Source organism: Phymastichus coffea, unplaced genomic scaffold (genome assembly GCF_024137745.1).
Source record: "Phymastichus coffea isolate CEN01 unplaced genomic scaffold, Cenicafe_Pcof_1.1 PCOF00001, whole genome shotgun sequence".
In the NCBI taxonomy this organism is placed as follows: Eukaryota; Metazoa; Arthropoda; class Insecta; order Hymenoptera; family Eulophidae; genus Phymastichus; species Phymastichus coffea.
Window position 1 is genome coordinate 9066164 of NW_026706812.1, and position 22477 is coordinate 9088640.

The 22477-nt window shown below is 35.2% G+C and overlaps 1 protein-coding gene across 6 annotated transcripts in view; it reads left to right on the forward strand.

The window, feature by feature from the left end:
- The window catches only part of LOC131671351 (mitochondrial inner membrane protease ATP23 homolog), a 423775-nt gene that overhangs the window by 125519 nt on the left and 275779 nt on the right, over window positions 1-22477 (forward strand). For all 6 annotated transcript variants that reach the window (XM_058947915.1, XM_058947993.1, XM_058948074.1 and 3 more), the window contains one exon: window positions 3573-3618. In XM_058947915.1, coding sequence (XP_058803898.1) covers window positions 3573-3618 — 46 coding nt within the window. The remainder of the gene's footprint in view (window positions 1-3572; window positions 3619-22477) is intronic.

The window sequence follows — 22477 nt, forward strand, 5'->3', positions numbered from 1 at the left end:
GAATATTTCAAAAACGACGCGGAATTTCGAAAAAAGCTTCCAACGAAAGTTGTAGATATTGAAATTCTACATCGAAATATGTCATCGCACGTGCGTTTTTGTCCAATGGAAAGGAAATTAGAACGAGTTTCCACGACCGAGCGGCACTGGGCCTTGTGATTCATGCAGTAAAGTAGTTGGCCCCCGCAGTAGTACTGCGCAACTCCAACGTTATATTTCATTTTCTGTCTGTCTGTCTTTCTCTCTCTCTCTCTCTCTCTCTCTCTCTCTCTCTCTCTCTCTCTCTCTCTCTCTCTCTCTCTCTCTCTCTCTCTCTCTCTCTCTCTCTCTCTCTCTCTCTCTCTCTCTCTCATTTTCCTTTTCTCATCTTTCGGCGCCAATGTCAGATTTGAGGAGTCGTAATTAGCATTATCAGAGTTATTCTTACCTATTTCGATTGGCTTATAATCCTTAGGTGACGGATTTTTTTTCATTTGGCACAATTGTTGTACACATGAAAGTGAGATTTTTTCCAAATTTTGATGTCGAATCATTAATTATATTAAAAGTTGAAGAAAAATGATAAAAAGTTTTTAAAACGGCTATATTTTAAAAACTAATAAAGATATCGAAGTTGGATTTTTTTGAAAATACTTATAATGCCTTAAAATTTCGAAATAATAACAACAATAAACAATAAAAAATTTTTTTCGAAAGTTATTAACTTTTTGTTTAAAAAATTGCTAATATCTCAAAGTATTTTTTTTTTTTGAAAAATTCTTCTCCAGCGTGTTCCTGAGTATTTTTGCTATCAAAATCAATCATAAAATTCAAGGGCCCGACATATCGGAAGGCGTAGCACTAATCAAAAGAAGATGCCTCGGTGTACGTCGCAACGGCAGCGGGACGGCTTCGTGGTCTTATGCTAAGGCATCTTGTTTTGATTTGGGCTACACCTTTCGATATGTCGGATCCTTGAATTTTATGATTGATTTCGATAACAAAAATCCTCAGGAACACGCTGGAGCATGAATTAAAAAAAAATACTTTTTGAGCTATTAGCAATTGTTCAAACAAAAAGTTAATAACTTTCGAAAAAAAATTTTTGTTGTTTATTGTTGTAATTATTTCGAAATTGTAAGGCATTATAAATATTTTCAAAAAAATCCGACTTCGATATCTTTATTAGTTTTTAAAATATAGCCGTTTGAAAATTTTTTATCATTTTTCTTTAATTGTTAATAACTTTTGATATAATTAATGTATCGACATCAAAATTTGGGAAAAATCTCATTTTCATGTGTACAATAATTGTGCCAAATTAAAAAAAAATCTATTACCTAAGAGTTACAAGTCAATCGAAATAGCTAAGAATAACCCTAATAATGCTAACTACGACTCCTCAAATCTCACATTGGCGCCGAAAGATGAGAAAAAGAGAATGTGAGAGAGAGAGAGAGAGACAGACAGACAGACAGAGAATGAAATATAACGTTGGAGTTGCGCAGTGCTACTGAGGGGAGCCAACTGCTTTACTGCATGAATCACAAGGCCCAGTGCCGCTCGGTCGTAGAAACTCGCTCTAATTTCCTTTCCATTGGACAAAAACGCACGTGCGATGAGATATTTCGATGTAGAATTTCAATATCTACAACTTTCGTTGAAAATTTTTTTCAAAATTCCGCGTCGTTTTTGAATTATTCGCAAAAAACAAAATTTTACCGTTTTTTTTTCATTTTTCACGGTTTTCCCGAAAAAATTTTGCTTGGCCAATTCGAAATTCGAGTTCCTGAGGCCATAATACACCTAGAAATGTAATTGGCCAACTCCTGCATAACTTTTCGACTTCCTGACCCGGTTGATTGGACTAAAATGTGTATACAAATTTTGAAATTAGTACGTTCGTTTGGTTAAGTCATTTAAATTTAGTTTCTCATTATGTAAACAAAATCATGAAAATTTGGCTTGCGGATAAAAGATTTTCATTCAACGAAGAGGTAATTGGTGTAATAAATAAACATTTTAAGGAGTTTCCTAAAAATACTTTTCAGAAGGCATAAGAAAACTTCAGCACCACTATGTAACGCGCTTATCTATGAGCTCTTCTCTTATTTACACTGGATTACTGCAACCCACGAAACTCATGAATCTACATATATCAATTAGTACATTAAACGACGCCACCTCACATATTATATGTTTTGTAACGATATATAACATAATTCCATCTAACTATGTAATAGAGTTAGCCTAAAATATCCTCTATCACCAATTATTTAAGGGGAGGGCAAGGGAGGCGGTGTGTCGCTCCTAGCAAAGCAGGAAGGAGAAGGTGTACACTCAATGATTTCACACACTCAACTTCGTTCATTGACCTTTTATTACACTTGCACTTCTCTGAGTCCCGATGAGAATACAAAACCACTTATCACTAATAATACGCGAAACTTACACTAAATAAGATGACCGGCACGTTAGCGCCATGTCGTCTCATTAACCGGCTCAAACGACTAAGTGATGAAGATACGTTGCGCCGGCTCGTGAAAGCCTGGCGCCGCACACAAAACCGCAAGACAATGCCGAGGAAAATAGAGAAAGAGAAATGAGAGGAGAGAAAACTAAACTTGACCAAAAAGTAATGGCTGCTTGGCAGGTGGGCTGCAGGTGAGGCGGCTAACGCAAGACGTGGCCCAGTTTTCTTTGTCGTCACGGCTTCACACTCTTTGTCGTCACGGCTCTCACACTCTCTGTCTGGTTCGAGGCAAAGAAAAGATGGCAATCCTCCCAGTGCGGCCGATCTCCTTCGCGTGCGACGATCTAGTAGTGCGTGCAATTCGGCTTCTCACGCCTTCCCCACCACTGTCCTCCTAATCGGCGGCACGCGGCACTGCCCAACGCGACAAGTGCCGCGCGCCGAGCCTCACCGAACTACATATATTTTCTCTCTCTCTCTCTCTCTCTCCTGCTCTTGATATTCCCTTCCCATTTCTCTTGCTCGCTGCCTTCTCTTTCTCTAGCTACAATACTGAAAAAAATAAAGGCAGGCATCAGACACGTAAAATAACGTGCGTCCGATGCTGGCCATGCGCCTTCGCCTAGGAAGGAGAGGGAAACAAGCACACGGTGCAGGCCATGACCAGCCTACACCGTCACAACTATTATTGTCTTCCTTCTATCCTTCATCGAGTTCGATTTTTCAGATGACGAGGCCGATATCGATAATGTTATGCAGATTCAAAAAGTCCACACATACCTGGTTCTAACTCACTTAACATTTTGAAAACTTCTGTAAATAATGTAAGAGTGGACACGCAAGGCTCAACCAACGTCCAGCTGCGATCTTCCCAATTGTCAGATGTCAGGCCATGAGCCTTGTTTTCTTTGTCACTTGAAACCGTCTTTTTTACTCTATGACAGTCAGTTTCTTCTTCTTAGGTTATACTTTCTAGCCACTTTGTTCGCTGAGATAAATATCCGTACAAAATCGTAGCGCTCACGTACATTTAAAATTTAAAAGTTAATTTGAAATTATTAAGTAGTAAGATAATACAATATATCTAATAAAAATTATATTATATTATTTTAACTTTCAGGCCCATTAGTAAAACTACTTCTATCAGCCTTGAATGCTTCTGGCTGGTAAGTATAATTTTGTATATAACTTCTATTCAATTAAATTCTACGTAAAATGTAAGCGATTATTATACGAGTATATTATATAATAATTATCAATATTCTTGCGGTGACATTGTTTTTTTAAATGAGAAGAAAATAAACGTTTGAAACACGGCTCTTGAAAGAATGTACGAATTATAAAATTTGAAAATTGTTTACATAATGATGGATATATTTTTTAACTGAAAGACACCAAATTTTCGAAAAAGTATTCTTCCAGAATTAAGAGTCTAATAAAATTTATTATAATACTCCACCAATCGGGAAAAGTTTTTTACGTTCTTTATTCCTTTAAATTTTGCAACGGTAGTCGATTAATCGATCCGTTCGCGATTCTTTTACTCGCGTGGTAGTTTGAACGATTGAGAGAGAGAAAGAGAGAGAGAGAGAGAGGGCACGCGAGAGTTTGAAAAGAGGCAGTTAAGCTTCAGCTGTTTTTGAGAGAATACCGCCAATTTGTTTTGCACTGTGTTTCGCCATTTCAATTAAAGTTTTCTGGGACTATTTTTTACGTGCGTGAGTGCAACAACATTAAGCGGCAGCAAGCAGCAGCAAATTGCAACAGATTAGAGAGTGAGGCAGCGCAGCTGATCAATTAGTGGAGCATCGACAGTTAATTTCCTGCAACAACGATTACGGCTGATCACCGTAATTGTACCGCAGGGTAGGTGTACCTTCCTTTATCGTTGCGCGATAAAATACTTTCGAAAGTATTTTGTCAATCGCGATCTTGAATTTTTTGTATTCGCGCCGAGCGTTAGTTTTCGCGGTAATTTTCGAATCTTCTCTCTCTCTCTCTCTCTCTCTCTCTCTCTCTCTCTCACCGAATAATTATTTATTGTAAGCCCTATTCGCGTGCGTTAATCTTTCGGCCCATCAAAGACTGTAGTTTTTAAACTTAGTTAATTTTAGTCGCCGTTTACGTCATTTCGTTTCCTATTAGCTTAACCCATTAAAGCCCACGCTAAGACTGGTTGAGATAGCGACAAACAAACTGTGCTATCTTTTGCATAAGTGAAAAATAAAATATACGTATTTTTTTTTATGTTATTTTCAATTGTTTATAACAAATTATTTAAACAAATTACAAAAAAATTCATAATTATCAAAATCTAAATGCGGGAATCGATTCTGGGGATAAAATTGAGATGAAAACCTATATAACACTTTTTTGTCAGAGTTCAATTTGATATCTTTATGTAGAAATAAACTATTGACAAATAAGTGTTTTCATTCTCACACATGGTATCTGGAATCATATCAGTATTTTTTACTGATAAATTTTGAGATCTTATACTGTAATTGGATAAGTTTATTTCATTTCGTAAATCCTTCCGTGTTAGAGATCACGTTTGAGTGGCGGGCTAACGGTTGAAAACATTTATACATTGGATCTATTCTTTGAAATAATAATTTCGGAAAACTTTTAGTTTTTATTTTGTTCTAAATTGGTAACGTTACTGATAATGCCGAGACGGAGAATTAGCGATCTACCAAATTTAGTTGAAGATTCTGATAGTGATGAAGGTCAACATATTGATATAGCATTCATTCCTAATGAATATGAAAGTTCAGATGGAGATTCGGACGGTGATCCAAATGAAGATACATTATCAAATGAATTACCATCAGGTTCTTACGAACATGTTAAAAGTACATACACAAGTACGCAGAAATTGTTGGAACCGAATCATAAGTACAGTTGGAAAAATGATGCTTTGAATGATATTTCTCCGCATGTCGAGAGCAACTTCAATATTTCACCTATTTCATCATTGCAATCCAAAAATGCTTTTGAGTTGTTTGAGGTTTTCTTTTCGAAATCAATGAAAAACCATATCATTGAAGCCACTTCTGAAAATCATTTTGATTTATGTATGGATGATCTAGAAAAATTTATTACAATCATAATGATTACTATCTTCAATTCTAGAAAAAGTATTCGTGATTACTGGTCAAAAAAGCGAATACTTCAGTGTCCAGTAATTGCGGAACTTATGTCTAGAAATAATTTCGTTGCCATAAAAAAGAACATACGATTCTATAAACTTCAAGAAACTGATCAAAATGATAAAGTCTGGAAGGTTAGAACTCTGTATGATATGTTTCGTGAGAATTGTATGCAATTTGGTTTCTTTGACTATAATTTATCAATAGATGAGATAATGGTAAAATACTTTGGTAGGTTTGGTATCAAGCAATGTATAAGGAATAAACCCATTAGATTTGGAATAAAAGAATGGGCAGTCTGTTCTTCTGATGGGTATATATATGATCTTGATATTTACACTGGTAAATCAGGAATCGATGAACGAAATCCTTTAGTTGCCGTTGGTTTAGGGTCTAGAGTGGTGATAAAGTTACTTTCGAATTTATTAGAAAAAACACAGAGAGAAGAACTGAAAAAGTATCATATTTATTTTGACAACTTTTTCACAAACCCAGATCTTATGATTCATTTGAAAAAAAATGGTTTATCGGCGACAGGAACTGTTCGGCATAATCGTGTGAAAGTGAAAGTCGAAATGCCAAAAAAAGCTAAAAGAGGATACACTATTTCAATGCATGAAGTGAATTCAAAATTGAATTATATTACAGTTATGGACTCAAAGCCAGTATCGATTCTCTCTTCGAAATATGGAAATGAACCAAAAGTTGAAATGCAGAGATGGCAGGAATCATCGAAAAAATCTATTCTTTTTCCTCATTGTTTCTCTATGTATAATGAACACATGGGTGGCGTCGATCTACATGATCAACACTGTAATGCTTTGATGCCTACAATTCAAAGTAAGAAATGGACATGGTGCCTTGTATTACGGCTCATCCAAGCATCCTTAGCAAACGCTACAGTGATTTACAATAAGTTACATCCAGACGAAAGAAACAGAGTGAAACTTCATCCCAAGAACACGTGATGAAACATGGGAGTCTTAGGAAATGTGGAATTTCAACATGTCGGACAAGAACGGAATGGTATTGTGAGAAATGTTCTATGCCTGTTTGCAAAAGTCATAAAGAAGGACATGGCAATGAACAATAATTCAATCCCACCGATTATATTTACAATAATTCATGCCAATATTGATGGATAAATACAATAATTAGCTTCATTTTATACGATTTTTTGAAACACTCTCAGGAGGCCGAATGTTTCTTCCTGCATTACAATAACTAATTGGCCTCTGACAGAAAAGTGTTATATAGGTTTTCGTCTAAACTTTACCCCCAGAATCGATTTCCGCATTCAGATTTTGAAAATTATAAATTTTTTTATAATTTGTTTAAATAGTTTGTTATAAACAATTGCAAATGACATAAGAAAAAATATATATATTTTATTTTTCACTTATGCAAAGGATAGCACAGTTTATTTTTTGCTATTCCAGATAGATTTTGCTTGGGACTTGACATGGTCACTTTTTCTCCCCAACATGCAATTGTTTATTCCTACGTTACACTAACAAATTGAATTCTGACAAAAAAGTGTTATATAGGTTTTCGTCTTGATTTCACCTCCAGAATCGATTCCCGCATTTAGATTTTGATAATTATGAATTTTTTTGTAATTTGTTTAAATAATTTGTTATAAACAATTGAAAATAACATAAAAAAAAATACGTATATTTTATTTTTCACTTATGCAAAAGATAGCACAGTTTGTTTGTCGCTATCTCAACCAGTCTTAGCGTGGGCTTTAATGGGTTAATCGATCTATAAAGGCTTAGGTTTTAACCCGATTTCATCTAGGGGATTAGTCGGATAAGGCATAAAGTCAGTCACACTTAAGATAGATAGAGTGTCACAAGTCAAGTGATTTAAGGTGAGTTCAACTCGATTGGAAAGAAGACACTGAAACAAAATCATCAGACGTAAAGGCGAATACACGTATAACTATACGTGTTTAACGGAGCGGCGGTTAGCTCTGCATCGTGGGAGTTTGAGCTTAAATAAATTCTCATTTTTGTTATATAACCACCCCGTTACAATTTATAGAAGTTTCAAAAATATTTGGAGTAATTTTCACGATTAGAAACTTTGTGTCCTTTAATACAATTTCTAACGGTTGGTTAAATAAATCGTTTAGTTATTATCTAACGCCATATTATATCTAACGCCTTGTTGTAAGGTTGATCGCCGTCTTGATCAGTTAGTTGATAAATAGACGCTATGCGAATATATTTCGCGTGACTGAAAACGTGCGCAAATTCAAGTAAATGATAAATAGAACTTAATATAGTGTTGGGCGCATAATAAGAATACGCCTAACTATTGACCTTTGTTTCAGTCGCCAATGATTGCCGAGTGGCAGCTAAGTGGCCGAAGAATTTCAACGGCGAGAAAAGAAAGAGAAGAGAGAAAGAGAGAGAGTGTGCACGGTATAGGAAGACATGCGAGCTGCGCATAAGAGCTGCGTCGCCGCATGCTGCCGAAGAGTAGGCAGCGGGGATGAAGGTAGCAAGGGTTAGAGGTCGTAAATGAGGCAGAGAGCATTCGGTGTACTATGTTATAGAGAGAGAGAGAGAGAGAGAGAGAGAGAGAGAGAGCTGCGTTTTCTTGACTTTCTGAAACAAAAGAAAGATTGCGTTGTGGTTTTGACTTCATATACGAATATCCTTGCGGGAGTTCCTTTACACATGGAGTTTTGAGTGTGTACGAGTCTTCATAGAAACAGAAGTCTGTATCGCCTTCTTCCTTTGTGTCTTAGCCGGCATTTAAGCATTCCGCCGAAAATTTTTCTTCTGAGCCCAGCAGATGAATTCAGGACAACCGACACTGCCTTTAAATCGCAAAGGGTCTCTAGCAATTTAAAAACCAAACGTTAAATTATCTGTCTTTCTCTCTCTTTCGCATTCTTTCCATTCTCGTCATGGCAAGTATCGATTCATAGTATATTTAAGAATCGGTAAAATACAGGTAACAAGGAGTTCACCCACCGGCTTCTTGTATCTTGCCTTTATTATAATAAATATCGCCATTTTATAATAGTTTAAGTAAACGAAAAACGGGTTGTTAAGGTGATTACTCTCCGGGCATTCCACATTCGACTTATTTATTAAGTCATAGCGGTATTAAGGGCGAATTGTTTTTATTGTGAATTGTTTATTAATTTGATATCTTGTTTATATATTGTAATGGAGAATATTGCGATCCTTTCCTTTTCGCATAGTTCGCGGCCATCCGTACAATTTTTAATTAAAGGAGGGGATTCGGGAAGCGTAAACGTTCCCACGACTACATGATCCGCCGAGCAAAACGGATCAAAACACGTGTTACGAAAATCAGAATGAGGAGTGACCGGGTGAAATAACGACAAAAAGCTAATAACAACAAATTTAATTAACAAACAGCATAATAATTAAAAATTGGAAACAAACAAAAACTCAACAAAAAATTAAACAAACTCAACTTCGTTCATCTACCTCGACAAGTTTCTTCGCGCTCACGACGAAGAACGAATCAGTGGCAGAGCTGCCACCCGATCTGCCTTCCCTACTCCTTTCACCCTCCACAACACGATTTAAATGTGCCCGTACAAATTTGACAACGGTCATGGTTGGCGAGGTAGTTGGCAGATCTGCCACTTTATCCGCGTAGCAACGGTGCCCGAAACATGCAAAAGAGCCCCTCTGCCGTCATCTCTAATGCTGCTGTTGTAGCTGTTGATGTTGTTGTTATTGATGTTGTTGTTGGTGTCATTGTTGGTGTTGGTATCGTTGTTGCTCGTCCTTCTCGCTGTTACTGTGCTCCTTTTCGTCCTGGTCGCTTGCAGCAGAACAAAGACTGTTCGGCAAATATACCGTTCGCGACAATGGACGCTTACGTGCGAATCCGGATCACCTCACCGATATCTTACGTCCTTTCAATGACAATCCATGGCTGGACGCGATCCATCAATCAACAAAATTGATCAACAAAACTTCCACACACCAGGCGCGTCTCTGAAAAACCAAAACTTATCAGCGAGGGCGCGGGAAACTTTCATTGGTAACAAAAATATCGGTGGTGAAATGGCGCTTATGACGGCCCATGCTAGAGCTCAGTATATACTGCCAAAAGATCGGTACGAGGGTGCGTGCGCAACTCCTTCCATTTTTTTTTTTATCTTTCTCTCTCTCCGTCTCTTCTCTCTTTTGTCTCTCTCTTCTCACTCTTCTTACTGGCATCTGCGCACTTCTTTGCCGCTCGCCCTAGCTTCGCACCTCAACAATGAAAAGGTAAGCACAAGCGTGTGCTCTCAACGTATACACTTACAGCCTGGCACGGTGCGTGGACCTCGGCAAGAGCCCAATGGAAGAACGACGTCCATGCCGCAATTCTATATCATAATATAAGTTTTTAAATGTTCATAGGTTATCCTTGTTTGCTAATTGAAATAGAATTAATAGTGTGGTGTTAATTTTATGGTGCATTCATTTCTGGACCTCTCCTCTTTTTTCTCCATTCAATTGCTGAGAGTATGTATGCCTCTCTTATCCCCCTTTAAAAAAAATTAGTGGTAAAGTTATCCCTTTATTACAGGTAAAATATTGAGTGTGATATGAAATTAAGAAAAGTTGATATTTTTATTGCGCTTTAATAATAGAAATGTTAATGCTGGCAGACAGTTTAAGTTGTATGCATGAAGGTAAACAGAACATTTGTTCATGCTACTGGACACGAGAGGAAGAAAGATAGTGAAAATAATGAGCTAACCCGCAGACTAAAAAAACAAACACCAATGTAAGTAAATCCACTACGATACTGTTCGCAATTTTTGATTGACATCTACGTGCTCGTAGGCATTGTCTCTGCAGTCGACAATACTGCTGAGAAGTAGCTACAGGAGATCTGAAGGTGTACACCGTGAAGAACTGTGGCTGATGTTGCTGCTGCTCTGCCTCATCTTTCGTGCTTTAGGGAGTATTACTCCAGAGAAATTAAGTGAAGATATGGCGTGATTAAGATCATGCAAGTCGAAATGCTGGATAGGTCGAAGACAGTAAAATGACCACCGATGTAACATTTACTATTTCCGGCAACAGTCCGACCTATCGTGAGCACATTTTAGCTGAGTTACTAGCCATGTTTTGAAGCTCTGACTAAGCTCCCACACTAATTATGAGATAAATTCGCCTTTCCAAATTTTCATTATATGCGAGAATCATAGAACACATCATTTTCATATATATACATATATATATAGTATGACGTACAACGTACATACACTCATGATTGAACTCCGGATTCATCTCATAATTGGAAGATTTTAATCACGATTGAACCCGTACAACTAGTGGTATTATTCTACGTAGACTCAATCTTTTAGTAAAATAAATAATTTAGACTAGGCGGGCTATACTGTCAAATAAATTGTTTTTATTATGTCGACGACGTTTCAGTTACATTTTTGGTAACCCTTTTCAAGTCTCTACAACATTTAAACATGTACATAAATTTTATTACAGATCATTTTTGATGTATAGTATTTTTTTCTTACACAATTATATTAATGCTTACCAATCATTTTTTGGACGCGCAAATATTATCACATTGTTTTTGTTAAAAATTAACAAAGTCAGACTTAAAAAGTAATTTTCATATTTGCGACGTTATTGCGAGTGAATGAGTGACTGAAAATATTCGGACTGTAATAGAGTAGTATCAGGCTTATGTTGCATTGTTATTATGAAGAATGACAATCAACCGGTCAGTCCACAACGGTATAGTAATACAAAGGAGAGTTTAAAGCAATTTACTGATATGATTCTTAAACACAGATTTTAGGTTTTGTGTGTCTTGTATTTTATTTACGCTATTAAATTTTGTGATAAAGATCATTTCTGAAACTAAACGTTTAAAGTATGATTGTTCTACGTCTAAAATTTTAATATTTTTGTGATCGAAATTGAAATTGTGGCCTGTTTCTTTCATGTGCATAACAAGAGCTGATTTATCTCTATTATGTATACAATCCGAAATATGTTCTTTCACTCTAGTTAATACTGTTCTACTAGATTGTCCTGTATAACACATATCACAATCTTGGCAATTTATCTTATAAACTGCACAGGATTTATACATTTTTGGAATTGGATCCTTCCCTAAATTATTGAACATTTTTGATTTATTGCAACATTTGAAGATTACATTTAGATTGAATCTATTAGCAATTTTTTTGATAGTTATATCATTATGTTTAATGTACGGTAGAACTACGAAGTCAGATTTTTTGGGCAAGTTGGTTTCTGGAGTTTCAGTATTGAAATTATTTAGTTTTTTTAATCTAATGTTTATAAATTTTTTAATGAAATGTAATGGATAGTAGTTAGCTTGTAAAAGAGAGCAAATGTGATCTAAATTTTGATAGTGAAATGATTTATGTGACAATTTTACAGCTTTATCAACTAATGTGTAAACCGCAGCGATTTTTTGTTGAAGAGGAGTGTGGGAAAGGAAATTTAAGTACATGCCAGCATGTGTTGGCTTATGAAACCAATTGTCTGTAATAAAAATTTATGTACATTTTTAAATGTTGTAGAGACTTGAAAAGAGTTACCAAAAATGTAACCGAAACGTCGTCGACATAATAAAAACAATTTATTTGACAGTATAGCCCGCCTAGTCTAAATTATTTATTTTACAATTATTACTGTCAGTAGAATCAAACAATTTAATTTCAATCTTTTAGTGTTACTGCTCGAACTAGTGTAGATTTAACTTCAGTCAACACGAGAATGAGTCAGTGGTATCGAAACGATAAGTACGGTACGAGTTATCTCTCTCTCTCTTTGTCTCTCGCTCGTTCTTTGGAATAGCAGTAGAATTACGTTTTATCCGATCCCTCTAATAATTTTATTCCCGTCTTTACTCGTATCGCTATTATGGAGCACATCAGATATCAGGGATCTACTATATGCCTTACTCATTTGGCTTGCCGCTATATTCTTTTTCGCATATGCATTTCTTTAAGTTAAGCAGCACTACACTCTTCGTAGATGTAGAAAGCAAGACTTTCGTTAGTGATATTCCTGTGACACCTAGTTAGGCTGGACTTTACCTGCACCATACCTACACGAAACCAAATTTTCGATTTCCCATTAACCCATTAACGTCCAAAATGTCAAAATTTCTTGCACGTTTTCAAAGTGATTTTTTCCTATGTAATTGGCGTTGAAAAAATTCTTGAACCACATATTCTGATGTAAAATTGCATGCTCTTTCAAAATCCGTTGCCAGAATCATGATAAAACTCACAGAAAAAGAGATATGCTCGATTGAAACATAAAAAATACCTAAATTTTCGAAAAAAAAAATTTTTAGGATTTTTTTTCGAAGTGTTACGGTGAAGATATCACCTTGCGATCATGATCAAAGGTGATCATGGGATTTGAAGTTTAACAGAGAATTTTTTTGTTTACCTTGAACCATCGCTTCTTTACAAAATGGCGGAAAAAACGAATTTTTTTTTTCAATCTTCATCAATTTTTTTCTCAAAATCTATGGACTTTAGAAAAAAATTCATAAGAACAAAAATGCCTTAGAATCGCTTGAGGAATATTGTCAAATTTTTTCAGAATATTTGAGACATTTTTGAAAATCCCATTTCCCAAGTTTCCCGGAAAATCAAAAATTGTCTTAAAAAATTCTGAAAAAATTTGAGAATGTTCCTCGAGTGATTCTGAGACATTTTTATTTTTATGAATTTTTCTCTAAAGTCCATAGATTTCGAGAAAAAAATGGATAAAGTCGAAAAAATAAAAATTCGTTTCGGCCGATGTTTTGAAAACCTATTGGTAAAAAAACGTTCTGTCTACGAAAACTCGGAAAAAATTTTAATATTGCTCGAATGATTCTAACTTATTTTCATTCTTTTTTCAAAGACTTATAGATTTCGACAAAAATTTCATCCTTTATTTCCATTTCATTTCGGCAGATAAGCGTAATTTTTGGTCTCATGTATTCATGAATATTCGTCTTTTTTTGTTCTCTTCTTTCGTGTTTTTGTACATACGGATGAGTGATAAATAAACGAAATCATTAATTTCATACATTATGTCGCGGAAACGTGTAAGATCTTCTGAATATGAATCAGATTCTTCAGATAGTGATTCAGAACGCAACGTATTGATTCCGGATCCTGACTATTCTGGTTCCGATGATTCTGGTTCCGATTTTGATTCAGATTGCGAAACTTGAAAAAGGTCATGAATTCACTTGGATTGAGGGTGAAAAGTTACACCCTGATTCTTGTGAAGATAAAGTATTATTGTCCGAATCGCAAAAAAAGAAAATACGTAGGAGCGAACCTTTTCAATTGTTTGAAACCTTTTTTTCTATTGAAATGATAAAATATATTATTGATGCGTGTAAAGACAATGGTTATGATCTGAAATTGAAAGATCTTGATACTTTTATTGGAATAGTTATTTTTTCTACATTCAATCCCAGAAAATCACAGAGAGATTACTGGTCATCTGATCCGTATTTATCTAATGAAGGAGTTTCTTCTGCAATGTCTCGCCAACAATTTGAAATCACAAAATCTAAATTGAAGTTTTCAAAAAACAAAGACAAAGATTCAAATGATCGAGGATGGCGCGTTCGTTCTCTACTGAAACTTTTTCAAAATAACATCATGAAATTCGGAATATGGAGAACTGCTCTATCCGTTGATGAGATGATGGCCAAATGCTATTCAAAAACTGTTTTGAAACAATTTATTCGAGGAAAACCGATAAGATTTGGTTTGAAATTTTGGGGCTTGTGTACTTCGGACGGCTATCTACTGAATTTGGATCTTTATTGCGGCAAGAATTCTCAAATTGGAGATAAGTTATCTAAATGTGCTTTAGGTTCACGAGTAGTATTATATTTATTACAACCATTTTTTCAAATAATAAGTTATAACAAAATTTCTCAATTTCATCTGTACTTTGACAACTTCTTCACGAATATGGATTTGGTATTACATTTGAAGAAATTGCGTTTGAAATGCACTGGTACTATCAGAGATAATCGAATCAAAGAAAAAAATGTGCTTGATAAGAAAGCTCCAAGAGGGACATATGTGGTGAAGCACGACGTAAACAGTGGCATAAATTTCATTACTATTATGGATTCGAAGCCCGTCTCAATAGCTTCAACTGCAGCAGGTGTCAATCCTCTATCTATTTCAAAAAGATACAGCGCAGAGGCTAAATCCAAAATTGAAATACCTTTTCCGCAAGCTTTTCACCTATATAACAAATTCATGGGAGGTGTTGACCTGCATGACGGACATTGCAATGACATACTCCCAAGTATACGATCAAAAAAATGGACATGGGTAGTTTTTATGAGACTTATACAAGCGTCTATTACTAATTCTCTTGTAATTTTCAATACTGCTAACGATGGAAAGAAAAAAGTTGGAATAAAAGAGTTCACTATTTCGATTGCCAAATACTACTTACAAAAAAGTAGTCGCAAAAGTGAAGCACATGAACGATCTAATAGGGACAAATTGAGGATTTGTTCGAATGGAAACTGTCCAATAAGAACAAAAATTTTCTGCAAAACATTTAATTTAAATATTTGCAATAAATGCTGGCTAAAAAAGCACAGCTAAAAGTATGAATAAGTGAGAGGCAAGGGGACTCACGGAAAACAAGCACCCCGAGACGTGAGAGGTAAGGGGACTCACGAAAAACAAGCACCCCGAGACGTGAGAGGCAAGGGGACTCACGAAAAACAAGCACCCCGAGACGTGAGAGGCAAGGGGACTCACGGAAAACAAGCACCCCGAGACGTGAGAGGCAAGGGGACTCACGGGAAAAAAGCACCCCAAAGGAGACAGAATTTTACCACGTCCACGCCGTAGTCTCTGGGTAACGCTAAGAGTAAAAAAATGTTCCTAAAATTTGCACAGAAATCGTTTTTTACCAATAGGTTTTTAGAACATAGCGGCCGAAACGAATTTTTATTTTTTCAACTTTATCAATTTTTTTCTCGAAATCTATGGACTTTAGAAAAAAATTCATAAGAACAAAAATGTCTTAGAATCACTCGAGAAACATTCTAAAATTTTTTCAGAATTTTTGGAGACATTTTTGAAAATTCCATTTCCCAAGTTTCCCGGAAAATCAAAAATTGTCTTAAAAAATTCTGAAAAAATTTGACAATATTCCTCAAGCGATTCTAAGGCATTTTTGTTCTTATGAATTTTTTTCTAAAGACCATAGATTTTGAGAAAAAAGTTGATGAAGATTGAAAAAAAAAATTCGTTTTTTCCGCCATTTTGTAAAGAAGCGATGGTTCAAGGTAAACAAAAAAATTCCCTGTTAAACTTCAAATTCCATGATCACCTTTGATCACGGTCGCAAGGTGATATCTTCACCGTAACACTTCGAAAAAAAATCCTAAAAATTTTTTTTTTCGAAAATTTAGGTGTTTTTGGGCCCTCGTTCACTGCCCAGTCATATAGAGAGGGCCTATTGAATTTGATCTCAGAAAAGTGGTTCCGTATAATTAGGAATTCAGTTTGACTTGTTAAACCAAGACTTTTCCCACAGGGTATACGTATCCAGCCATCCTGGAAATATGTTCCGTCCGTACAGACTACCCCAATTTCACTAAATTTGCTACTCTACTGGACAATATCTTGGTTTTATATATCTAGATTATCATAACTTTATATATTTCTTACATTTTAAGCTTTCAACTGTATTCCATTTTATATATACATAAATTCAGAATTTTATTGTATATATAAAATCATATTATTGAATTAGCACATTAATTCTTAATATTATTTCACAAAAAGAGTCCATATGATTGGAAATAAAAAATTCAAACTACGGATATTCCATCAATTCATATCACTTCATATTACTTTGAAAAATTGTATATTACTATGATTCTAATTAATACAAAAAACAAGTAGTTTGAAAAATATTAATAGTATCAAATAAATAATGTTCATCGCAAACATGGCAAATAACTCATTTTTTTTTCATATTAAATCATTGACTGCATATTAGTATGAGAAATTGTCCATATTCTCAAGGTACTAATAACAAAAAGTAATCTGATTGTACTTATAATTTTATTAGTTCATATCAATTCAATGGTAAAGAAAGTATATTGTTTCATCATATAGAATGTGAGGATAGTTGATCCATTAAATAAAAGGGAATTTTTCAAGTAAATTTAAAAAATCAATTGTGAGCTGCTATCGTTATTATTAATTATACTACTATTTTTTTTCAAGTAAATTTGAAAAATAATTTGTAAGTTGCTACCATTTTTTATTATTTATACTACTATTTTGTACGGTCATTATAAATGATAACAATATTTAACTAAAACTCACTTAATTTCTTAATTAATGTTTTAATGTTTATAATCAAATGGCAAATCATAATAACTCATGTTTAAAATTATTTTCATATTAAAATCTTTGACTGCATATTAATTTGAGAAATTTTCCATATTCTCAAGGTTCTAATTACAAAAAGTAATCAGAATGTACTTATAATTTTATTAATTCATATCAATTCAGTGGTAAAGAAAGTATATTGTTTCATCATATAGAATGTGAGGATAGTTGATCCATTAAATTAAAATGTAAGGGAATTTTTCAAGTAAATTTAAGAAATAATTTGAGAGCTACTATCGTTATTATTATTTATACTACTATTTTTTTTCAAGTAAATTTGAAAAATAATTTCTAAGCTGCTACCATTATTATTATTTATATTAATATTTTGTACAGTCATTATAAATGATAACAATATTTAACTAAAACCTCCTTAATTTCTAATTTAATGTTTATAATCAAATGGCAAATATACCTCAATAAATGTCGATCACCGAAAAAAAAGGGAAGCTCTTTCTATTTGTGGGATTGGAAAAAAACAAAACATAAAAGTATAGGATATAATAGTTAAAGATAAATACTGTAAAATAAAAATTTACATATTATCTTTATTATAGTAAGTTAGACTATAGTAACTATTGAGTTATGAATTGTTTAGATTTGTTACCGTATAATATTTAGATGTATTACATACCATTTTCACACCATTACAATATAAGGAAAAAAAAACAGTCAAAAATATAATAAAAAATCAAATCTGATCGTCAAAATATATGCAAGCTTATATTTATTTTTTAATTATTGTATAAAAAATATTTTTTCCAAGAATGGCAGAACAAACAATGAAAAATATTCAAATTTATTATGTCAAAACATGAAAATAATGAATCAGTCCAATGTAAACATATAAACAGTAATGTAACAATGTCAGGAGTAGTTTAGTCTATTTTATTTGAATTGAATGGTGTATTATCAGCAGTAACATATTCCACATTTACTCGTAATACGATAATGAAACATAAAATGAAATTGAACTTTCATAAATAATTAACAATGACTATTCTTAATATTATAGTATAAGTTATGGAATGATCAACGATTTCAATAATCAATTCAAAGTACTAATTACAAAAAAAACATAATCTACAATGATTTAATATATTATTTATAAAAAATTTTCAGATAAAATAAGTACTATCGTGAATCAGATTTATTTCTATCAAACGGTGCAATTGATAGTTTGATGATATTAATTTAATTCATGAATAGTACAAAATCAACAACAGTGCATGGGAATACACCAATACTCGACAAACTACATTTAATGATTAATTGACATATCATTTTTTTATTATTCTATAGCCTATAATGTTTCTTGATATGAAAATTAGTTATAATATAATTAAAAATATATCGATACCCTAAATTTTACTTCAATATTATTATTTTAACATTTCTCTTTGAGATTTTTACATGTACAATGAATGAAAAAAACGTTATTATACAAAATTGATTGTATATATGCAAATTTTACCTTAACATTGTATACATAATAAATTATAATTTATCGAAATTCAACATGCATTCCAACAAGTAAAAAAATAAATCCTGAGAAAATGAAATAACATTGAACAAATACATGTTTCATCAATAAAAAATATAATGATAAAAGGAATGTCAGAACGAGGGCCCTATGCGAAAAGTAAAACGTTTCGCTTTTGCGATTTTTTATGTTTCAATCGCGCATATCTCTTTTCCTGTGAGTTTTATCATGATTCTGGCAACGGATTCTGAAAGAGCATGCAATTTTACATCAGAATATGTGGTTCAAGAATTTTTTCAACGCCAATTACATAGGAAAAAATCACTTTGAAAACGTGCAAGAAATTTTGACATTTTGGACGTTAATGGGTTAACGGAACAGTGAAACGTTAACCCCTGTCCACTTTTCCAGAAGGGTCTACTTTCTATTCATATCAATGTACGATATCACGGCATTGATAAAATTTACTGTCATAATTTTTTATTAGAAAATAGATGAAAATCGAGATATTCTCCTTTTTCAACTGGAAAAATTTTGATCGAATATTGAGATCTGAAAATTGCTATGCATAATCTTGATATCGTAATATTTAATATAAAATTGATAAAATATGTGTTTGTTTGTATTAGTTGTTAAAAGTTAAAAATCCTCATTCCTAGCTAGGAGGCTAACCGCTACCTCGGTCTGTCACTCATAAACTCGGTGCCGTTGTACATACGATTTACGCTCGAAGTCAATGGGTTCGGGCAAGATTTACGGAAGTTAAAATAAGATAGTAAACGGAGAGATCAATCACTGTGCACAGATTACACTATGATATGACGAAAACAGTATTTACTAGTATAAACTAAGACGCGAACAAACGCAATGAAAACCATTGAGAATTTTCACTACACCACAGATATGAGAGCATTAATGAGTGAAATCTACCAATATACTATACACTAATATATTCAACACATAATGGCAGTGACAATGAGGTGCAACAGAAGAGTATTCGGATACCAGAGTAGCTGGAGCTGATTAAGTCTGCTCTTAGAATCTACAGCGAGTTTAATAGCGACCATTGACAATCAGGAGCTAGAATCGCGGCAGAGGCAGGAAATTTCGTCCAGACAAATGATTTCAGCTAAAGGCTGGAAATTTTAGCTGATCGCTTAGAGGCCAATTGGTTGAACCTACCTGAAATAACTTTCAACTTGAAGTTGAAAAATACGAAGAATTAAAAAAGTTATTGGAGCAAAGGAATCGTTCTGTTGCGATATCACTTACCAGAGAGAAAGATAGATAGATAGATAAGCTTTATTAAGCCGTGGGGTATAACCCCGTAGGCTATGAGCGGAATACAATGCAGATACATTAAATTAGAGCGCAGTAATAAGCGATAAAGTTATACAAATAAATATTAATTTAAGATGAACATAGGTTAAACAATATAATTAATGAACATAGCATATAATTAAGGAGTATGAGTGTGAGATTATGAAGCATACAGAGCAATAAATGATACAATATTCGCATGAGATGGAAAGAATAGAGATATGTTGATTGACAATAGGTTAGGTGACAAGATAGATGAGATCACAGAGCAGGGCGTACTAAATGCGATGTGATGAACTTAAGTGACTAGTGGTGAACAGGCAAGCATAACACAGTACGTTATGCTGAAGAGGCCAGAATAAACACTAAATAAAATCACCGGCCAAAGAGGGTAATTGGAGCCAGCAAACAAGTTAATAAGCATGGTGGTCAAGCAGATTCAAGACTAAGAACTAACTCGTAAAGCCTGGAGAGATGACGAAGTGACTGTGAAGGTCGATTGTGGATCAGGGTGGAAGTGTCGGTGGGTGTTACAACTAGGAATTGAATGGGGGAAAATTACAGACCAGGTAGCGACCAGGTGATAGGAGGTACTCTGATGAGGAAGTGAAAGCGGAGACATTGAAAGGAAGAGGGATAGAAGGAAGTTTCAGGAGCAAGGGAAGATTTGTGAGGTGTTCGGCGTCCACCCTGTGGTGAAAAAGGAGCTGTTCGATCACCATAAAATAGTCATAGAGCCAGCGCCTGAGCTCTACATAGCGAGAAATGTCAAACTCAGTGATGGCCAGCTGGTTGAGGAGATACATGCCATATGCCGCCGCCGGGAACCTCTAAGCCTCAGTTCTTGGAGCGGGATAGGAGAAGGCCATTGGGGGATTGCTGGAGGAGTGCTTAAGATTATGAGGATTTGGGATTTTGACATAAGTCATAAGGTAGCACGGATGTTGACAGCATACGGTTTTGTACTCGTATGTACGAAGGATGAGAGAGATGTTGCGCTGACTCTCAAGAGATAGCCAGCCCAGACGCAAACTATGGAAGGAGACATGGGAATCAATGCTTGGTGTGGGGATGAAAGGTATAAAGCCTGTGATGAATCGGACACAAGCATTGAAAGCTGTTTGAAGGGCCAGGGTTCTGGACTTATCAAGTTGCATGAAGGCTATGGAGGCGTAAGAAAAGTGGGGAAAGATCAATGTTTGAACCAGGTATTTCCTTGTCTCAATGGTGAGTGACTTTCTGTAACATTTAAGAGAATTTAGACCAAGGTGAACTCTCTTAACAATGTCGGAGATGTGGGGTTTCCATTGAAGGGTCGAGGTGATAGTAAGTCCAAGGCTTTTGACCGATGATTAAAATGGAATCTCAACATCATCAACCTTGAGCCTGGACAATGAGTTTAGGTCAATAGCGAGGACGTGAAGTTCGCTACCAACGATCATGACCTTTGTTTTGACGACGTTGAGTTGGAGACCGTTCGCTCGCGCCCAATCCGCCACCGCCTGTGCATCCAATTGGACCTTCTCAAGCCCCTCAACAATCTAGGAAGGGACGCAGTGATGGTAAATCTGAGTATCATCAGCATAAATTAGGTGCTTGCAGAAAAAAAGAACTCGTGGGAAGTCATTAATGAAGATGGCAAACAGTAGCGGACCAAGGACGCTTCCCTGCGGGACACCCGTCCGGGCACGCTCCCACCGCGAAACAGTGTCCCCATGGTCAATGACAGCTTGCACCCTATCGACAAGATAGCTAAAGAACCATCGTAAGACGGAGTCACCAACGTGACAAGCTCTGATCTTATTAATAAGCAAGTCATGTGGAATTCCGTCGAAGGCCTTTAAGAAATCAAAAAGGACAAGGATGGTAATTTGCCTCCTATCAATGGCAAACCTCATGTCGTCAAGGACGCCCACTAAAGCAGTCTCAGTAGAGTGTCCCCTACGGAAACCAGCCTGTCTGGGATCCAGAAGGTCATTAGCTTCCAAGTGGCCAGAGAATTGTCGGTGCAATATTCGTTCAAGGATTTTTGAGGGTTCGGACAACTGCGCTATGGGCCTAGTATCAGAAGGAGACTGGGGTGATCTGACCTTAGAAAGAGGACGAATAAGGGTGCGCTTCCACGTGGCTGGGAAAGTAGATGTTTCTATGGACTTGTTATATATTTCAGTAAGGTTGCAGGCTACGGTGTCAAGTCCAAGGAGAAGCATCCCTCCCGTAAGTCCATTATAACCCCTGCCCATAGAACGCAACACCCTGATCTTGCTCTCAACATCAGATTGTTTAATTTTTGAAAAGACAAAAGGAGGAAAAGTAAAGGTGATATGCAAGGGGGAACTGCAGATATTGTCAAATGTAGTGAGGGTTAGGGCTGGAGATCTGTTGACAACTGTGGCAAAGTATTTATTGAGTTCGTCAGCTGAGAAAAAGAGCCGTGGTGACGGTAGAAGTCGATTGGTTAGGCCGATGTCATGGAGAGTCCTCCACTTGGATTTGGAGCTATTGGCGTGTTCAATGTTATGACGGATGTGGTTATTTTTCCCAGTATCGAGCTCGTTTGAAATGGCAGTTCTTAGAGAGCGATATTGTTGAAGGGCTAAGGATGAGTTGGAGACTCGAAA